The 20,046-nt window shown below is 40.3% G+C and overlaps 1 protein-coding gene and 1 long non-coding RNA gene across 2 annotated transcripts; one reads left to right on the forward strand and one right to left on the reverse strand.

The window, feature by feature from the left end:
• Positions 1-979: 979 nt before the first annotated feature.
• LOC130455427 (uncharacterized) lies at positions 980-13,069 on the reverse strand. The gene is made up of 3 exons (XR_008913383.1): positions 12,948-13,069; positions 9,800-9,865; positions 980-8,016 (listed from the first exon to the last, which is right to left on the reverse strand). It is a non-coding gene; the product is annotated as an uncharacterized LOC130455427 (long non-coding RNA).
• RPS6 (ribosomal protein S6) lies at positions 13,008-19,955 on the forward strand. Its single transcript, XM_001362977.4, has 6 exons — positions 13,008-13,136; positions 15,252-15,383; positions 15,806-16,016; positions 16,705-16,851; positions 19,441-19,598; positions 19,816-19,955. The coding sequence occupies exons 1-6, from the start codon at positions 13,131-13,133 to the stop codon at positions 19,909-19,911; spliced, it is 750 nt and encodes a 249-aa protein (XP_001363014.2). The 5' UTR covers positions 13,008-13,130; the 3' UTR covers positions 19,912-19,955.
• The last annotated feature ends 91 nt before the right edge of the window (positions 19,956-20,046 follow it).

The following is a 20,046-nucleotide window of genomic DNA, read 5'->3' on the forward strand; positions in this document are numbered from 1 at the left end:
TGATCAATTTCAGAGGATATCTGCTGGCATCTGAAAAAAAGATCAATGCATACTAATTTTTTGCTTTATGTTCCTAGTGGGTTTATTTAATGTCATTGTTCACAACATGACTAATATGGAAATGTGTTTTGCATCATAACACATGTATAACCTGCTTTAATTTGCTTACTCTTTCAGGATGGAGGAAGGGGGAGGAAGAGCATGTGAAACTCAAAAAAAATTTTTAAATGAATGTTAACTCTATTGCAAATATTAATAATATGGAAATAGGTTTTGATAAATGATACATGTAAAACCCAGTGGAATTGCTCTTTTGCTATGGGAGAGGAGATAGAGGAGAGGAAGGAAATACCATGAATCATGTAACAATGGAAAAATATCCTTAATTAATTAAATTTTTAAAAAATTAAAAATCAATGTTAAAAATATTTGTACATGTAATTGGGAAAAATAGTAATTCAAAATAAATTATAACATTATGATTGATATTGTTTTCATATGGTTAAAGTATGAGGGAATCTTAAATTTTAAAGTGGTGACATCCTTACATTCTTCCCTTAATTTCAATATTTGCTGTCCTCAGTAAATCTTCTGAAGCTTGTTTGGCAAAGTCCATGGTTTCAAAACTTAAATAGCTCTTTAATGAACTGAGAAGATTTTGCATTATCTGTATAATCTTACCTTCTTTGGACATGTCCAGTTCTAACATGAAAGTACTTTGAAGGACCTCTCTAACTTGTAAAAATAATAGGCAATGAATTGATTATTGATTATAAACTGATTTGATACTCTGCTTGTTGTGCTTACAAAATATCTTCAGTTTATATCAGTGAAGTGAAGCTCATAAGTGAACTTCTCTTCAGGGCCAGGCGTAAGGAGGCTAAGGAGATGCTTATCATATAAAAATGAACTATTTATTGAGAATATAAGGATATAAAAAAAGGATTTCTAACTCTAAGGGATTCTAATTCCACCAAAATAAAACTCCCTGATTCCACAAGGAACTGCTTCTCCTATTTCCACAGGCTACACTTATCCTTCCTGATCTGATTAACCCAAATTTTCACTATTCTACAATAAACTAAATACTATTATCCTTATATGAAGTATATAATTCTTAATTTTGTCTCCAAGTTATACAAATAACAAAGGCTAGCTGGCTGAGCCTCAGCAATAACCAAGTTAGGACTCAGTCTTTACAGACTCAGAATCCAAACTAAAGACGAGGTCTTCAGGTATAAAATCAATTTATGTGACAGAAATAGATAGTCACTAGTGTTTCCCAAGTTGGAAAAGGAAAATCACTTAGCTCCTTCAGGTTTATCCCTCCTTTCCTTTTACCTCAGACAGTGAGGAGAGAGAAAAAAGATGTCACTTGCTCCCAGCACTCCAAGAGAGTGTAACTCTCAGAGACCAATTGCCACAGAAAAACTATTACCCCTCCCACACACATACTGTCAATATTTGAAAGTGACACTGTCTCAACTCTGTTTCAAACTCCAATTCTTTCTCAAGCCAGCTTCTCTACTTGTTATCTCTAAACTAACACAAGACATAATTTCTAATATCATCCTTATAAAATTCTAATCTCACTACTTGGTAATCTTTTACATCCAAATCAAATCAATAAAAACTCCCTTTTTAGGCATTTAAAGTCCATCATAACCTACCTTTCCAGCTTTATGACATATTACTCCCCTTCTTATACATCCATCCAGGCAAACTAGTCTTCTCACTATTCCTCAGACATGGGAGTTGTGAATTTTAGATTTACATGGTACATGTGAGACACAGGAAGTGATGTAAAGAACTGCCTATATATTTTACGTCACTTCCTGAGAGCTCTCTCTCCGAGGTATTGGGAGCTTTTGGAGGTGTTTGGTGTGCTTGTGGCTTTGGCACTTTGGGAGTTTACTGGGAGGAGCTCTGTAGCCTGGTTTAGGTGAGGTGGTTTCCCTGAATTTACCTTGGTGAGTGATAAGACTGACCTCTCTTTTCCTTGACCTTCTGAAGGCACTATCCTCCGAGGAGGCCCCTCAACTTGGAGGAAGCCTCGTGTTTGGAAGCCGAGCTAGATTTAATCTTCTGAGAAGGCCCCTTGGCTGAGGCCTCTGCACTCCCCTTGGCTTAGGCCAGGCCAGAGCAGATCTTCTACCCTTTCCCTCTTTTCCTTCTTCTTAATTTCTTCCTTCTATTGTAAATAAACCACCATAAAATCCCATACTGACTTGAGTATTTCATTGGGATCAAATTTAAATCCCTAGTGACTACTAATATAATTATTTCAGTCTCATCACCCCTAATTTTACCCCTAACAGATTCCAGTCTCCATCTTTGCATTTTCAGACACAACCAGTACATATAATTGTTTTGCCTGTCTATAATGATTTGTTTAAAGAAAAAAGGAAAGTTGTTTTTAGTGTCATCCAAGGGAAATAGGGTAGTAATAGCAATGTCCCACCCCCACCCCCCAAATAAAAGAAAGATAAGTCCATCACTGAAACATTTATAAAAGGCATAGGAGGGGGCAGCTTGGTGGCTCAGTGGATTGAGGGCCAGACGTAGAAACATGAGGTCCTAGGTTTAAATCTGGCCTCAGACACTTCCTAGCTGTGTGACCCTGGGCAAGTCACTTGACCCTCATTGCTTAGCCCTTACCACTCTTCTGCCTTGGAACCAATACACGGTATTGATTCCAAGATGGAAGGTGAAGGTTTTAAAAAAAAAAACAAATAGGAAGAAATTAAAGAGACAACAGGCATAGTGTATTGGAACTAGCATCTTTAATGTATTATATAGTTAAAAAATAAGTTCTATAATAGAGATTCATAGTTTCATTTAACATTCTTCATTTTTCTTTTTTTTAATTTGGAAATGATCATTCTTTTTCTATATTCTTCAAGTTTATGATCAAAAACAGGGAAAAAACAAAAGAGAGAAATTGCAAATCTGTGCAATAGTCACTACCATGTTAAATTTGAGATATACCAATAAATAATAAAACCCAATAATACCTTCAAACTCTAAGTTATGTGTACTGGAGATTCATGTTTTCATGTGCTATTCCCTTTTCTGTTCTTTGGGAAGTTATATTGCCATGCACTAGGGGCATGACTGGAGATGTGTTTTGATCCCCAGTTTCAATAGACTCAGTGGAAGAGGCAGGCTTCAAGTGGGGTGCAATTTGTACCCTGGGACAGGGAAGAGATGAAATGAATTCATCCCCCTTCACCAAGCTGGGAATGGTGAGTAGGGTTTGTTTGTTTTTTAATTGCAGAAAAGGGAGAATGAATCCGCAAAGTCTTGAGAGCTGCCTCAAAGGTCTTTTTGTCTATAGGAGAGTTTGAATTTCAGAAAAGTTGAAGTTTTGGAAAACAGAAGGGGAACATTCATCAAATGACACAAAGATCACAAAGGGCAGCACAAGAGAGGACTTTAGTAGATTACAGTTAGAGTAAATAGATCCAGCTTTCCAGACTTGATAGGAGCATGTGCTGTATAGAACCAAATCTGTGCACCTCACCAAGAAGCTCCAAGAGGCAGAAGCAAGAAAAGGATTGTGCCAGCCATGAAGGCAGACTGACAGGCTCCCCAAACTTCTTCTCAGTTGGATTGCTACAATAATCTCCTAACTGGTCTCCCTCTTTCAAATCTCTGCCTTCTCTGATCCATGTTTTACATAGCTGCCATGGTAAAATTCCTGTAGCGTGGGTCTGACCATGGCCTCCTACTTAATACATCCCAGTGACTCCCTCTTTCCTTCAGGGTCAAAGAAAACTCTTCTATTTGACAGTTAAAGCCCTTTCTCACTTGGCTTCATCCTTCCCAGCTTTTTGTTTTTAACCCATACCTTCTATCTTGGAATCAGTGGTCATCTGGGCCCAAGGCAGCAAAAAAGTCAATGAGGTTGAGGCTTTTTAAGAAAATTTGCGACCAATTACATGTATGAGTTTTCTGAAGTTCTAGGCTCTTTCCCTTCCCTCCCCCTTCCCAGAGCTGGTAAACAATTCAGGCTGGGTTTTACATGTATTATCATGCAACATATAGTTCCATATTGTTCATTTTGGCAAGAGAATAATCGTATAAACCCCAACCCCCCAAGTCAAAATCCAAATAAACTACAATGAAAAAATGGGGTGCTTCGATCTGCATTCCAACTCCCAGTTTTTTCCCCTGGAGGTGAAGAACATTCTTTGTCATGAGTCCCTCAGAGTTGTCCTGGATCATTGTATTACTGAGAGTAAGAGCCAATTTCTTATTTTTCAAGGCTAAGGGGTTTGATTATTAGCAAAGTTAACAGAATCATTGTTGACTTCTGAAAGAGAAGCGTCAGCAGAATGGTGGACATAGAAGTCAGAATGCCAGGAGGTAGAAGAGAGAGTCTATAGCTAAAGAAATGTTGGAGGCCCTGAGTACAGACGACTTTTTCAAGTTCAGTCGTGTGGAAGAGGAGAAAGATGTAGTGATAGATGGTAAAAGACAATCTTTTTTAGGATTAGGGAGACTTGAGAACATCTGAAACCAGATGAAGAGGCAGTGGAGGAGGCAGCTAGGTAGGTGGCTCAGTGGATTTAGAGCCAGGCCTACAGATAAGAGGTGTTGAGGTCAGATTTTGCCCCAGACACTTCCTAGCTGTATGATCCTGGGCAAATCATGCAGCCCCCATTGCTTCGCCCTTACTGCTCTTCTTCCTTAGAACAAAATCACGGTATGGATTCTAAGATGGAAGGAAAGTGTTTTTTTAAAAAGGGTCAGTGAGAAAGGAGAAATACAGGGATCAAAGAAGCAGGAAAGGTTATGAATCAAGGGCAAAATAGAGAGAGAAGATTTAGTGAGGAGCCGGGATACCTCTACTTCAGGTGATTTGCAGGAAGAAAGAAGGATGCTCCCAAGCCTTTGTACCCAGAATGGGTAAACAGGATGTTGCGCCAAGGTACCTTTGGAAGCAGTCACTTTCCCTCATCCCCCAATGGACACACACTCTCATAGTACCTTACAAACCATTGCCAGGCAGCCCCAGCCACCCTGTGATATAAATGCCCAACTCAAAGTCTTATTGCCAGAGTCTCTAAAGAGCCCAGCCATCACCTTCAAAAATGTGACGAGGCTAAGCTTTGCCCTCAGAGGGCTAAGGCTGGGCATTCCTGTAGCTGTTCCTCTACCCTACTTCCTCTCCTCTCCCTCTACTCCACACCGGAAGACTGAGTTTGGACCCTCTGAAGCCACTCAATTCTTATAGCATTTCCATATCCACCAGAGGGGGGATTGTCTTCTACTGTATCCTGCTGGTTGAACTCAGTTTTCCTTGGATGCCAGAATTCTTGGTTGTTGTTCTGCCAGAAAACATTGGCTAAGGAACGTGTCATGACCGCTAATAACAGGATGTTAGCAACAATAAACATTAACTTTCACTCATACGGTTATCAGGACCTCATGACCCAGAGTCCCTAACCTCCTCTTAACCTGCTTGACTAGGCTCTTCACTTACTCTGATGGAAAAAGGGAGCGGGCACCACATAGTAATACATGCATGTGATCCTTGCTCTTGGGGAGGCTACGACTGGGGTATTGCTTGACATCAAGAATTCTGAGCTTTAGGAAGACTAAAGACAATCTGAAATGTCTGCTCATCCAACTGTACTGATTAGTAGTGGGAATAGGTGAAAGACGAGGTAGGAGAGAGAAGGGGAAAAAAAAGAAAGCAAAAAGAGGACTTATTTACCTTCCTTCCTTCCTTTTTTCTTTCTTTTCTTCTTTCTTTCCTTCTTTCCTTCTTTCCTTCTTTCTTTCTTTCTTTCTTCTTTCTTTCTTTCTTTCTTTCTTTCTTTCTCTCTCTCTCTCTTTTCTTTCTTTCTTTCTTTCTTTCTTTCTTTCTTTCTTTCTTTCTTTCTTTCTTTCTTTCTTTCTTTCTTTCTTTCTTTCTTTCTTTCTTTCTTTCTTTCTTTCTTTCTTTCTTTCTTTCTTTCTTTCTTCTCCTTCCTTCCTTCTTTCCTTCTCCCCCCCCTTTCTTCTTTTAAGTTTTATTCTCTTTATAGACTGTGTGGTTTTCTGTCTGCCACATAGTGGCAAAAGGTTGTTTGTTTTTTTTTAAATTGTACAGGGTATGTCAGGTTATAACCAGTATACTAGAGTGCAGAGAGTATCAGACACTAGGTGTATTTAGCCAGATTAGTCTTTTATAAAGAGGAAGAACTGTCTGGATAAAATAGCAATAGCATCCCAAACCCAGGGGAGTGAATGTCTATGTTCCAGAAGCTGTACAGTAGGTCTCTGGGTATATTGGTAAGGCCAAACTTAAAAGGAAATCCTGAGCACTTGACTTTTTCTTCCACTTCATTTTATTGTACAGGAGAAATGCCTTTTCTGCAGAAACAATGACCTTTTTGCATTAATGGGGAGGAATGTATGAGAATGATTCCAGTGTTTGATCCCTACTATTATTTATCTTATTCTCTTTTTTGTTTTATTTAGATATTTGGTAGGATCACCAGCCAAGCTATTTGATTTGAGACCTGTCCAGGCCTTCAAAAGGCCTTCATTGGAGTGGGAATCTGGAATTTTTATAATCATCTCAAACACCATACATGGAACCTCGAGAAGTGAGGAAGATCCAGAGCTGAGACGGATATCTGCTATATTGTGTGTACAAGAATCAGGAAAGGCATCAAGGAGGAGACAGAGTAGACTCTGAAAGAAACAAGGATGTTGAGAGGTGGAGAGAGGCAATGTATTTGTATTCCAAAGAATTATTTAAGGAAATGCAGAGAAGTAAGAGGTAGAATATTTAATTTGATAAACAGTTCTAATTTGACTATATTGGATGTGAAGGAGAATAGTATTTAAATCCTTGCTTTGGTGGATAAAAGGTAAGTTTAAATTTCTTTAATCTCCCAGGAAAAAAGAAGTATATCATCAAAAACACTGATTAAGGGGCAACTAGATGGCTTGGTGGATAGAGAGTCAGGCCTGGAGTACAGGAAGTTCTGGGTTCAGATATGACCTCAGACACTCCCTAGTTGTGTGAAACCCTAGGCAAGTCATTTAACACCAATTACCTAGCCTTTTCTATACTTAGCATCAAGTCTAAGTCAGAAGGTTAGGTGTTGTTTTTTTTTTTTAAATACTCGAGTTTGAGTTCTACCTCTGCCACATGTCTGTATACCCCTGGGAAAATCAATGAATCCCTTAGGGCCCTCTGCAAATTTCTAAGACTATAAATTGCAAAGAAAATATTGATTTATACTGGTAGGAGGAATTTCTTATGTCAATAAAATCATAGATGTAGACTAAAATAAACAAACCCTTCAATATCTCAACAGATTTATGATCTCCTGAATGTGGGAACTTCTTCCACCAAGACAAGCTGCAATCCTTCCATGCCCTATTATACCTTTTCTCCTCAGAAAAATTTTCCATGGAGGGTATAGGTTAAAGGCCTTCTTCTAGGTCGTTTTTAACATTTGGTAGGGTGCGGAGGGGTGGATTAGATAACATAGTAGATAGTGCCAGACCTGAGTGGGAGGACCTGGGTTCAAATGTGACCTCAGATACTTCCTAGTTATGTAATCCTGATTAAGTGATTGCCCCAATTGCCTAGCCCTTGCCAATCTTGTTTTGAATTGATACTAAGATAAAAGTTAAGGATTTAGAAAAAAAAATTCATTGGATACTAAAAATTCCCTAAACTGTAAATACCCTTCAACCCAGTGATATCACTATTAGGCAAATACTGTACAGAGATCACAGACAGAGTAGAAAGACCTATACATGTATAATTTAAAAAGCATTGAAGAATAAATTTTATTTCTTTCATGCCAGCAACATGTCTTATTGTATTTCTTCCTCTTGTCCTTCCAGTGTTACTTTTTACAAAATTTTTAAAAAGAAAAATGAGTTTCATGAGACTAAATGATATTTTTAAAAAATATGTAGTATTTCACACCGATGAATCTTCTACTGCTGCAAAAGAAGTAGGGTAGGGAGCTATCTTCTCATATCTCTTCTTTGAGGTCAATCCTGGTCAATATAATATTGTAGTATTCAGTTTGCTTATTTAAAATTCTTACCTTCTTTCTTAATAATAAATAAAAATGTAATTGGGATTAAGTGACTTGTCCAGGATCACACAACTAGGAAGTATATGAGGTCAGATTTGAACCCAGGACTTCCCAACTCCAGGCCTGGCACTCTATCCACTGACCTGCAGCATTAAGCTTAAATTATTTTGTCATTGTTATCTTCAGTGTAATACCCCAGGAATCTTTTTGGCTCTATGCTATTTAACATTTTCATCAATATTTTAAATAAAATAGTATGTTCATCAAAGTTTGCAGATGACACAAAGATTGGGGGGATAGCTAATGTAGTTGGATGAAGTTATAATCTTGACAAAAGAATCTGAATTAAGTAAGATGAAGTTAAAAAGGAATAAATGCAAAGTCTTGCACTTGGGAGTAATGAGGCCTATCTTTCCACATATACTGCAGGAATATCATTGGTGGCTCAAAGGGAGAAAATAGAAATCTTTGGTTCTTCACTTTACTCTTCTCTAATTTAATTTAATTCCTGCCAGAAGGGAAGCATCAGGATAAGACCAGAAGCTTGGCCACTGCTCTCCTCGGAGAGAGGGAGTACTAGGCTACAAGTATGTCTATTTCTTCTCTTAAATATTTTTAGTCCAGGGCAGGGGTCCCCAAACTTTTTACACAGGGGCCAGTTCACTGTCCCTTGGACTGTTGGAGGGCCAGACTATAAAAAAAATATGAACAAATCTGTATACACTATCTGGGATAGCGGAGGCTGCAGCGCTGGCTGGGATGGGCCTGTCACACCTTGCACAGGCCCATCACTGCCACCACCATACCCGGCAGCCGTAGACACCGTGTGGAATCCCCTCCCCCAGATCGCTGCTCACCATGCTGACATCTTCCATTGTGCAGCCACATAATCCTTTGCATGGCACCTCGTTCTCCTTCAGTTACTCTCAGAACAAGGCAACACACAAAGGATGATGTCACTGGAAGTAGTGCTGTATGTGAGCGATGTCATCGGTGCCTCCACATACTGTGCTCCTCTCACCGACCACCAACGAAAGAGGGGCCCCTTCCGGAAGTGCAGTGGGGACCGGATAAATGGCCTCAGGGGCTGCATGTGGCCTGTAGTTTGGGGATCCCTGGTTTAGAGGGTGTGGTTTTCAGGTTCTAACTATTTTCTAGTCTATCACTCTTGATGGGCGGAGGAGGACCCCAGTTTTATAGCCAAGGCTTGAATCTATTCCCACCAAATAATAGTTCCATAATGAATACACATAGGAAGTAACAAAGAAACCCATTTATCCAGTCCATAGTGAAACAAATCAAAAAAAGCACACGCACACACACACACACACACACACACACACACTACAGAGGAAAGGAGCTCCTATTGGGAACAAGAAAGCTCAGCTCCACCAAGAGACCGCCAACCAATCAACCAAGCCAATAGGAAGAGTGAGAAGAGCCTGATGAAACAATGGGAGTTTCCCTCTTGCCCACCAGACCAGTAGAAAATGTTGGTTCTGTACAAATAGTCATCTCCCAATTGTCAGTATGAGGGGGAGAGAGAGGTTAGCCTTAAAGCAGGAGGGTCTGGTAGGGAAGGCTGGTCACCTGACACTATCCCTGGGTCTCAAGGCTTCTGCCTCTGTTTATCTGCTAAAATGAAGTTCCCAGAACTCTCTAGTGTAGCCATCTGGGGAGAGGGATGTGATAGAAACGGGGAGTTCTTCTCATATTGGCATTTTCCTAGAATTTTATTTTACCTTTGGCAATCTGAAGTGGAGCTGCTCTCTTTCAGTTTCCATCTTCTCTCCTGAAGCCAGAAGCACCTGAAGCAACAATAGAATCCAAAGAAACTCTAAGCAAGCCTGATGAGCCCAAAGTGCTCTCTCTCCCTCCCTCACTCCCTCTCCCCTCTTTACCTCCATTACCACCCCCTTCCCAATCTACCCTCCAAATAGGCAAATGGCATTAGTTTCTACCAATAAGGAGAATACTATACTAGAAAGCTTTGGGACTTGGGTTTCATGGGTACAATAAAAGACCAATTTCAGAGTTATTAGATGTCGTTTCTTAAAAAACAAACAAACTGGTCTTTGTTTGTTTGACTGCAAGCTCAAGATGAGTCAGTAAAGTAACATGGTAGCCAAAAAAAAGTTATTGGAGTTTGGTCTCTATCAAGCTTCCAGAAATGGGGAAGTGCAGCTCACTGTACTCTGTCCCTATCAAAGCTTATCTGGAGTATTGCATTCAGTTCTGTTCACCATGATTGAAGGACATTAATAAGCTGGAAAGGGTTCAGGGGAGGGTAACTAAGATGTTGAAGGGCTTTGGATTCATACATGAGGATCAATTGGAGGAATTAAACATGTTTACCTGTTGTAATTTATCCTTCTTACAGAGAGGATCAATGACATCAGAGGACAATATTTTGACTTGATCATGAATTGGATTTAAGTAACACAGAGTTGCACAAAGTCTCAACCTCACTCTGTCTTCCAGAGTCATGCAAGTCCAGAGGCAAGACAAAAGCCAAGACTACTGAGGGCCCAGGATTTAGTGTATGACCTTGGCATCTTTGATGTCTGACCAAGCTCTAAGCATCAACTTCAGCCACCTTCATGGCCATTGGAATAAATTATTCTTGTCCACCCATTCCACCAAAGGAAGTCTTCACACATTTGGGGGTGGCATTCACCCTAACTCACAGATGAATTTGCAGTCTCTAGGTTATCCTCAACCTGGTTTAGTCAATTTTACTGGGCTATGACTGATGCTCAAGTGATAGCTTCTTGAAGCCACAGATAAGAGTTGAGTGACAGGGGGACACTAAAGGTCGATGAGCAGCCTTGAAAAGGGCTCTTCAAGCTCTCACACCAGAGGTGTTAGTCCTCCTGGAATACCTCCTACTTCCCAGAAAAGACTCAGGGGTAAATGATAACTCTCTTAAGTATTTGAATGATAGACAGGGAGAAAGGGTTAGAGTTCTGTTTATCCCTTGAAGGCCCAGGGCATTGGGTGGAAATTGAAGAGGTAAATTTAGCCTTTGTGTGAGGAAGAACAATGGGCAGTTAGGTGGTACAAGGGATAGTGTGTTGGGCTGAGAGTCAGAAAGACTTATGTTCCTGAGTTCAAATCTGATCTCAGACACTTAATAGCTATGTGACCCTGGGCAAGTTTTAATTCTGCTTGCCTTTATCTGTCAAATGAGTTAAAGAAGGAAATGGCAAGCAACTCCAGTATCTTTGGCAAGAAAATTCTGAATGAGGCCTCAAAGAAACAGTCTGAAAATGATTGAACAGAAAAAACTAGGAAACAATTGAAATATGAAAGTAGATCTGGCTGCCTAAAGAGGTAATAAATTCTTTTTTCTCTGGATGTGTTGAAGCAAGCCTACCACAATCACTTTTAGGTGTATTATACCGGGGAATCATGTACTTCCTTCCAACTTTAAAGCTGTGAAATAGAATATTTCATATGAAGTGCAGTGAGAAGACCTGTTTGGCTGGAGTATAGAGTCCTTAAAGTAATTTATAAGGTCCTCTAACTCAATTCCTTATTTTAAATTTAAGAAAACTGAGGCCCACAGAAGGGAAGTGATCCCATATAGTCGTGTCATTTTTCTGACTATTTATTGAAAAGTTTGAAATAGGAGTGCTTTTGATAAACTCACTTCATATCTTCTGAGTCTCAAGTTCCTAACCTGTAGGGATACTACTTTCACTACCTACCTTATGAGGTTCTTATGAGGAAAATGCTCTGTAAACCTTAAGATGTTATGTAAACGAGTTACTGATTATTATATGAGATATGGATAAAGTTTCTTGTGGGGTGTTAGAAACTTGGAAATTACCCTCAGAAGTGATAGTTGAAGCCAGGAAAATGGACACTTTGAAAAGATTGGGTTAATTCGATGCTCCACGCTGGGACTTAAACGTCAAAACAAAAGGGGGAGGGGGAAGGGAAGGACACCTTCCACCCTTGAAAAAAACTTATTTATTTATTTTAAACCCTTACCTTCCGTCTTGGAATCAATACTGTGTATTGGCTCCAAGGCAGAAGAGTGGTAAGGGCTAGGCAATGGGGGTCAAGTGACTTGCCCAGGGTCACACCGCCAGGAAGTGGCTGAGGCCGGATTTGAACCTAGGACCTCCCGTCTCTAGGCCTGGTTCTCAATCCACTGAGCTACCCAGCTGCCCCCGAAAAAAACTTATTTAACCGAGAGAACAGATATGCACAGAAATAAGTAAATATATATAAAAAAGAAAGTAATAATTCTCAGAGTACTAACAAGCGGTTTAGCACACTGCCGGGTACATAGTTAAGCGCTTTAAATGTTTGTTAACTTAATAACTCGGCGGGGTGACAACGAGGAATAACACTGGAGGTGAAGATGAGGAAAAATCTTCAGGTAAGACATGACCAATGAGCTGAATTTTGAAGTATTCTCCACTAATATTAGAATTAAGAATTCTACGAGGCAACAAGAAACTAACAAATCCTAAGCACGTAAGTGGTCATTTCAGGTAGTATATTTCAACGACGCAGAGGTGGTCAATGAACGTCTCTTATTTAGACCTCTAATTCTGGAAGGCTGAATATAAGCGAAGTGGGGAAGTAGGAGGTGCCAGATAGAGGAGGACTCCCCTCTTCCTCTCGGGGAGGATTATCATGGAAACCAAAAAGCAAGTTTTAGGGAGGTAAGGTTGAAATTCCTGGGTTTCCCGTTCGCAGGTGGCCAAAAGCCAGGCTCGATATTCCAGTTCTCAGTAAAAGAAGCGCAGAGTCTGAGCTTCTAAGCCGAAAGTTGGAACGACTTCCGGAAAAGGAAAACACGACCGGCCGCGGGTTCTACGTAAACGCGGCTTCAGAGAAAGCCGTCTGTTAGAGCAAGGGCTCCTGGGAACTCACCTCCAGCAATCCGCTCTTTCCCACTGCATCCTCTTCACAGGAAATCCCGCCTATCACCGCCTCTGCCCGACGCTTCGACCTCTTGCAAGATCTCGCGTGATCTTCGAAAGCCTATGTGACCCGGCGGGAGCGGAAGTTGAGTCTCTTTCCCGTGGCAGGTCTGCAGCGGCTGGCTGTGCAAAGATGAAGGTAAGGCGTGCCTAATGGGGAGGGGGACATTCGGTGCGAGCCAGGCTATGTCCCTGCCGTCCTTTCTCTTTTTTTACTTCGGCGTTGTGTGAAGGAGAGGCAGGAGTGGGTGAAGCGGATGGCCATTGGTGGCCGAAACGCTAGGGAAGAGAGGATGGCGGGGGATTGCGTTGGCTCCGGCACCGGCCTGAGCACTATGGCGGCCTCGGCAGCGGTCCCTTCGGGGGAACGTGGCGATCTGTTCGGCCCTAGGAGGCCCGGGCCCTGCTGGCGCGGGAATCTGGCCAGTCCGAATCCACAGATTCGGGGCTCGGTGATTCCAATTGAGTGATGACCGCGGCTTAGTGGCTGCTGAGCGAGTCTATAATTTGCACCCGTGGACCCCACCGCCCTTACCCAAGTGTTTGTTTTTTGAAAGGAGAAAGAGAGCTGAGAGAGAATATATTTTTTCCAAATTCCATGCGCAGTTTTCCCCGACTGTCCCACTCTTGGAATCTGCGCCCTCCTTTTTCTTAGCTTCCTGCAAGTACCTACTTTTTTTCTCCTGACTTTACGTAACTATATTTAATACCCTTGTGACCCTGGGCAAGTCGCTAATTAACCTGTGCCTTCAGTTTTCTCATCTGTAAAATGGCGATGATAAACCCAACCTCCCAGGTATCAAATAATATTTGTAAAACTTTTAGCACAATACCCGGCACATGGTAAGCACTGAATGAATGTTAGCTAACATTTTCTTTCAAATATTTTTCTAATTACACTTAAAAATAATTTTAATATTTGCTTTTTAAAATTGAGTTCCATAATTCTCTTCCCCGCTCCCCTCCGTGAGATAGCAACCAATTTATGTTATACATATGCAATCCTACGAAAACATTTCTGTATTAGTCATGTTATGGAGGAAAACACTAGAAAAAAGAAATTTTAAAACGCATTCAGATACCATCAGTGCTTTCTGAAGGTGAGAGCATTTTTCATCATGAGTCTTTCGGAATTGTTTTGAATCATATTGCCGAAAACTTGCAAGTCAGTTACAATTGCAATGTTGCTGTTATTGTGAACAGTGTTCTGGTTCTGCTTTTTTCATTTTGTATTGTCAACATGGAAGTCTAGGAATCCCCAGTTTGAGGGTAGAAACCCCAGGTTTTGACCTTGTCACTGGAGATTCCTAGATTTCCATGTTGACAGTGTCAATTCACAGAACTTTTTCCACTTTTTTTCTGAGAGCATCCTGCTCATTTCTTATAGCTGAATAGTATTTCATCACAAATACCTTTTTCAGCCACTCTCCAGCTGATGGGAATCCTCAATTTCCAGTTCTTTGCCACCACAAAAAAGCTACTAGGAATAGTGGTGTTTTTCAAGTTGCCCTTAGCCTTAAGGGCTGGCCCAGACAGTGTTTTTGTCTTTCTCTATATCTCCATTGTTAAAGGCACACAGGACTTTAATAAATGTTGACTGATGCCTACTGACAGTCTTTCCTTAGAAAAAGCCAATGGCATATTTTTTCCACCAGAAGAAAGAGGACTAGTGGTTGCACAGGAATACAGGATTGTCAGGAACCTAAAAAGGTTGTTTAGTCATTTTTTAAAAACCCTTACCTTCCATCTTGGAGTCAATACTGTGTATTGCCTCCAAGGCAGAAGAGTGGTAAGGGCTAGGCAATGGGGGTAAAATGACTTGCCCAGGATCACACAGCTAGGAAGTCGCTGAGGCCAGATTTGAACCTAGGACCTCCCGGCTCTAGGACTGACTCTCAATCCACTGAGCTACCCAGCTGCCCCCTAGTCATTTTTATAGAGACAGACTCCAATAGGAGCATGGCATAAAGGAAAGATACACTGGATTTCAAGTCAGAAGACAGATTTAAATTCCAGCTCTGCTTTTAGCTATCCACATGGTCTTGGGTGAGTTCTTAGTTTTTCTTGTTCTGTCGTTTTATCCTTAAAATGAAGAAGCTGGGCTTTTCCAGTTTTAAATTTATGGAAATAAAAGCCATTATTTTCAAAAGATCACATACTAAGTGGTGGAGGTCTGACTTGGATCTTCTGCCCTAATAGCATCCAAGCATGCTTTGCCTTTCTGTTTTTACATTGGTTTTTTTCCCCCTTCCAGCTCAACATCTCTTTCCCAGCCACTGGCTGTCAGAAACTCATCGAAGTAGATGATGAGCGAAAGCTACGCACCTTTTATGAGAAACGGATGGCCACTGAAGTTTCTGCTGATGCTCTGGGTGAAGAGTGGAAGGTGAGAATTTAACTTGAGAATTCTTATTGGAATATCATTTTTAATATTTAACCACCCCGGTGCATAGGCAGTGAGAATCAGTGGTAGAGGAGGACGTGTGTTAAGGCAATGGGATTTCAAAATAAGCAAGTTGGTTACCTGTGGTTTCTGGTGGTTTGGAATGTTTAATGGGCTTTTAGTCTCAACGGGTCTGCTACCTTCCTGTCTTCCATGATCTTCAGATACACGTTTTTGTATATCTGAAATATACAATTTTTTTGTATATTTGAAATATACAAATATTTTGAAATAAATTTTCAAAGCAGGAGTGCTTAAATGGATCTTGTGGTGAAAGCTTGAATTGGAAAGACTTAGCTCTTCCCCCTCTGTTAAAATTTCAGCAATGAAGGTATTAAAATGAACTGTTTTTATATCTCCTCTAGGGTTATGTGGTCCGGATCAGTGGTGGAAATGACAAACAAGGTTTCCCCATGAAGCAGGGTGTTTTGGCTCATGGACGAGTCCGCCTGCTGCTCAGTAAGGGCCATTCTTGCTATCGCCCTAGAAGAACAGGAGAAAGAAAACGTAAATCTGTTAGGGGCTGTATTGTGGATGCCAATTTGAGTGTTCTCAACTTGGTTATTGTAAAGAAAGGTAAGCATTTGTATTTTTCCTAATTCTTGGGTTACTCTGTATGAAATGCTTAGAGCTTTATTTCATAATTTCCAAAATACTGGTTCAGTTTATTGTCCAGATACTTTGTTTCCCCTTATGGATCATATGCTGTCCCCATAAATCTCAAGCTTGTTAGAACTTTTGTTGGTGACTATTCATTTTTACAGTTGAAGAAACAGGTTCCAAAAGGGTAAATGATTTGTCAGGGCTCTAATCTTTTCTTTGTTCTGTCTTCTTGATCACATTTTATTTTTTTGTGCTCAATTATAATAAATTAGTCTTAATGAGCATTGTCCTTTAGTAATTGTTAGCCACAAAATTTCAGATAGCAAAATAATGTTACATTGTTCAAAGTAGTGGAATAAGTGACTCTTAGTGCAGAGTATAGTTTAAAAATTGGGTATTGAATATATTTCTTCACAATATATTTTAAAAAGCTCAAATCTGGTTGTATACTTTGCATTCTTGATAAAGAGCAGGTTTCCATACAGTTGTCATTTTTGAACAGTAGTTTTGTTTTTTCAAAGGCATATTGATGACCTTTCCCCCATTAACCCCATAACCTGGACTTTAGAAACTAGTGAGAAATTCAGTGATAATCAAAATCCATGACAAGGATTTGGAAAAGTCCATTTTTAGCGTCCTAATTTTCAGCATTTTCTTAAAGGTGAGAAAGATATTCCTGGACTGACAGATACAACTGTGCCTCGTCGCCTGGGGCCCAAGAGAGCTAGCAGAATCCGAAAGCTTTTCAATTTGTCCAAAGAAGATGACGTTCGGCAGTATGTTGTGAGGAAGCCCCTCAACAAGGAAGGTACAGAGATGGGGGGGGCTCCTGACCTCCTGGAAGATGGTTTGCCTCACTGTGGTGGGGCCAGGGCTGAGCTGGAAGATGAGAACATACAGTGGGCCAGTAGCCAAGGACAGCGGAACTTTTTAGTTCTGATTAATTTTTCCACTTCTAGTGAGATGAACTTCCTTAGTATTAGTGGAGCTTTGACTACCTTTGGCTAGTGGGTTTTTCAGCTGTCTGGTGGGTGTTATCAATGGTTCTTAATGAAATTTAGAAGAGCTACTTAATACGTACCTTAATGTCCCTCACACTAGTGTTGTTATTTAATTTAGGGCTGTAAAGCCATGCTTTAGTCTAGAAGGACCTTATGATTACTTACCCTCTGCCCAGGGGATTCTACTCTCATAAGGAAATTAGAGGCTTTAGAAGAGGGAGGTAGTAAGATAATAGCAATTCTTATTTCAGGGTTTGCAAGGTGCTTTGTTCTCATTTGGTCCTCACAACCTTGCAAAGTGGTGCCATTTACAGTTTATGGATTAGGAAAATGAGGCAGGATCTGAACTCAGATCTACTCAACTCTAGTCCAACATCCTTTCCATCCCTGTGTTACCTACCTTACCAAATGCAGCTCAGGGATGGGATTATTACGCTAACACTTGTCAGCCTTGACTATGAATGAATGAATGTGGGAAGGTGGGCTACTTACTGGTGGTGGGATAGAGTGCTGGGCCTGGAGCCAGGAAGCCTGGAGTTCCGATTTGACTTCAGACTAGCTGTGTGACCACAAATCATTACGTGTTTGCCTCAGTTTCCTTATTTGTAAACATGAGTTGGAGGAAGAAATCACAAACCGCTCTGGTTCTTTTTTGTTTTTTGCTAAGAAAACCGTAAAGGGGATCAAATAGTTGAACACGAATGAAAATATAAACAGCAGCAGGCCAGTGGGATCGATCCCTCAATCTGTTAGGAAGAGATTGAGCATGAAGGTTGAAGAAATAGAATTGATAGAGGCACTGTCTGTCGGATTAACTGGTCATACGAAATTGCTACAAAAAGGGGTATGCTGGGACAGCTGGGTGGCTCTAGATTGAGAGTAAGACCTATAGATAGGAGGTCCTGGGGTCAAATATGGCCTCAGACACTTCCTGGTGGTGTGGCCTTCGGCAAGTTACTTAACCCCCATTGCCTGGCCCTCACCACTCTCTGCCTTGGAACTGATTCTAAGGCAGAAGGTAGAGTTTTTATAAATAAATGAATTAAAAAAGAAAATGTGCTTTCTAGATCTCTTCGATTTAAAAAAAGCACTTAAAGAGGTGATGTTTAAACCTTTTGTCGGAATCAATACTAACGTTTAGTTCCGAGACAGAAGAGCTGTAAGGAGTAGGCTGTGGGGCCAAGTGATTTTGTCCTGTTGCCGCTAGGAAAAGGGTGCCAACAAATTTGTATACCAGGTCTCCGGCCCTGGCTCCAGTCATTGCGCTCCACCTAGTTACTCCATACCTATACTTATTGATGGGATTGGGGTTCTTCCAGGTGGCTCCTGAATTGTGCTCAAATAGTAACATTTAAAGATATTTTTATTGATACTTTTTTTAAGCTCTCACCGAATCAATACTGTGTAGAAGAGTGGTAAGGGCTAGGCAGTTGGGAGTGAAGGGACTTGCCCAGGGTCACACAGCTGGGACGTGTCTGAGGCCACATTTGAACCCAGGACCTCTTTTCTCTGGGCCTGGCTCTCAATCCACTGAGCTACTTAGCTGCCCCAATAGTAACATTTAAAATGGGGAATTCTTTTTTGCAGTGAATTAAAAAACCATTTAATAAAAGGACCTTTGGGGGGAAACTTCAAGCCCCCCCCCCCCTTTTTTTTTTTTGGTATAAGAACTCAGAAAGGTTTGAGGACTACTTAGGGCACGTGTATAGAAGTCTGGTTGGCATAGCTGTATAAGTAATTTTCTTAGTGCCTAACTTCTTTTCTTTTTAAACCCCTTGTAGATTCTATCTGGGCTGAAGTTTTCATTTGTTAGAGCAAATTCTTGCTGTCTGTGGATCTTGATTTCATAAATTAAATATGAGCAAAGGATTAAATTGAAAAGTTAACCCAGGATGTAGTTTGCTTAGGAATACAAATTCCCCAGAATAATTATTGTGTTCATATAAAATCCACTTGAGCACATAAGTAATTTGTTAAAGCTTTATCCAGCATTGTAATTCTCCTAAGTGGTTTTAGTTTTTATGTATGATGGAAAAGAAAAAATTTATTGGGGAAGTATGATTACTTTTTCCCATTTCCACTGTATGTGCTTTTACCATTTAGGGGCTTCCAATTTTCTCCTATTCTTTACCTAATTGATTAAAAAATGGAAATCTCGTTTAAATTGAATTTCCTGTGTTTGAAGGCATTTTTAAAAAACAGTATAATCTGGAATTTTAGCATTTTGCTTTTTAAAAATTTTAAGGTGGTTGCTTATATCTTTCATTAGTACATTTAAAATGCTTTGGGCACCTGTTTATTTTTTGCATTTGCTTATTTTAAAATCGTGTTAAAGGGGAGGCTGTTTGTCTTCATGCATAACAACATACATACTCATCAGTTTTACTTTTCTGTAGGTAAGAAACCCAGAACCAAGGCTCCTAAAATCCAGCGCTTGGTGACTCCCCGGGTTTTGCAGCACAAACGTAGACGCATTGCTTTGAAGAAGCAGCGGACCCAGAAGAACAAGGAAGAAGCAGCAGAATATGCCAAGCTTCTGGCTAAGAGAATGAAGGTACGTGGTGTTTCTTATTTTGAGAAAATTCCATTTTTTTATCTTGCGGATTAATGAGGTAGTGGTGGAGAAATAATAATTTGGTAACGTTTTAGAGATCTTTGTATATCACGTTAGTTGTGTGTGTACACATCATCATATATACTTAGTGTAGTTCCTTACTCTAGTTTTCTAGCAAAGTATATTTTTTAAATGTTTTGTTTGTTTTTTAACTTAGGAGGCTAAAGAAAAACGACAGGAACAGATTGCCAAGAGACGTCGACTGTCTTCCCTGAGGGCCTCCACCTCAAAATCGGAGTCCAGTCAAAAATAAAATTTCTAATAATGTATTAGAAAATAAATAACTTGTCAAGTGGAGGCTTGGTTTGTTTTTATTTTACAAAAAGCATAGATAGAATAGCTGAAGTGGTCTATGTCATTGTTCTCATCTAAATGACCAGTAATCCCC

This window comes from Monodelphis domestica, chromosome 7, assembly GCF_027887165.1.
Source record: "Monodelphis domestica isolate mMonDom1 chromosome 7, mMonDom1.pri, whole genome shotgun sequence".
In the NCBI taxonomy this organism is placed as follows: domain Eukaryota; kingdom Metazoa; phylum Chordata; class Mammalia; order Didelphimorphia; family Didelphidae; genus Monodelphis; species Monodelphis domestica.

Coding starts and splice junctions, on each gene's coding strand:
- RPS6 (XM_001362977.4), top strand. Junction 15,384..15,805: donor CTCTGGGTGAAGAGTGGAAG/GTGAGAATTTAA, acceptor TATCTCCTCTAG/GGTTATGTGGTCCGGATCAG. Junction 16,852..19,440: donor GAAGCCCCTCAACAAGGAAG/GTACAGAGATGG, acceptor ACTTTTCTGTAG/GTAAGAAACCCAGAACCAAG.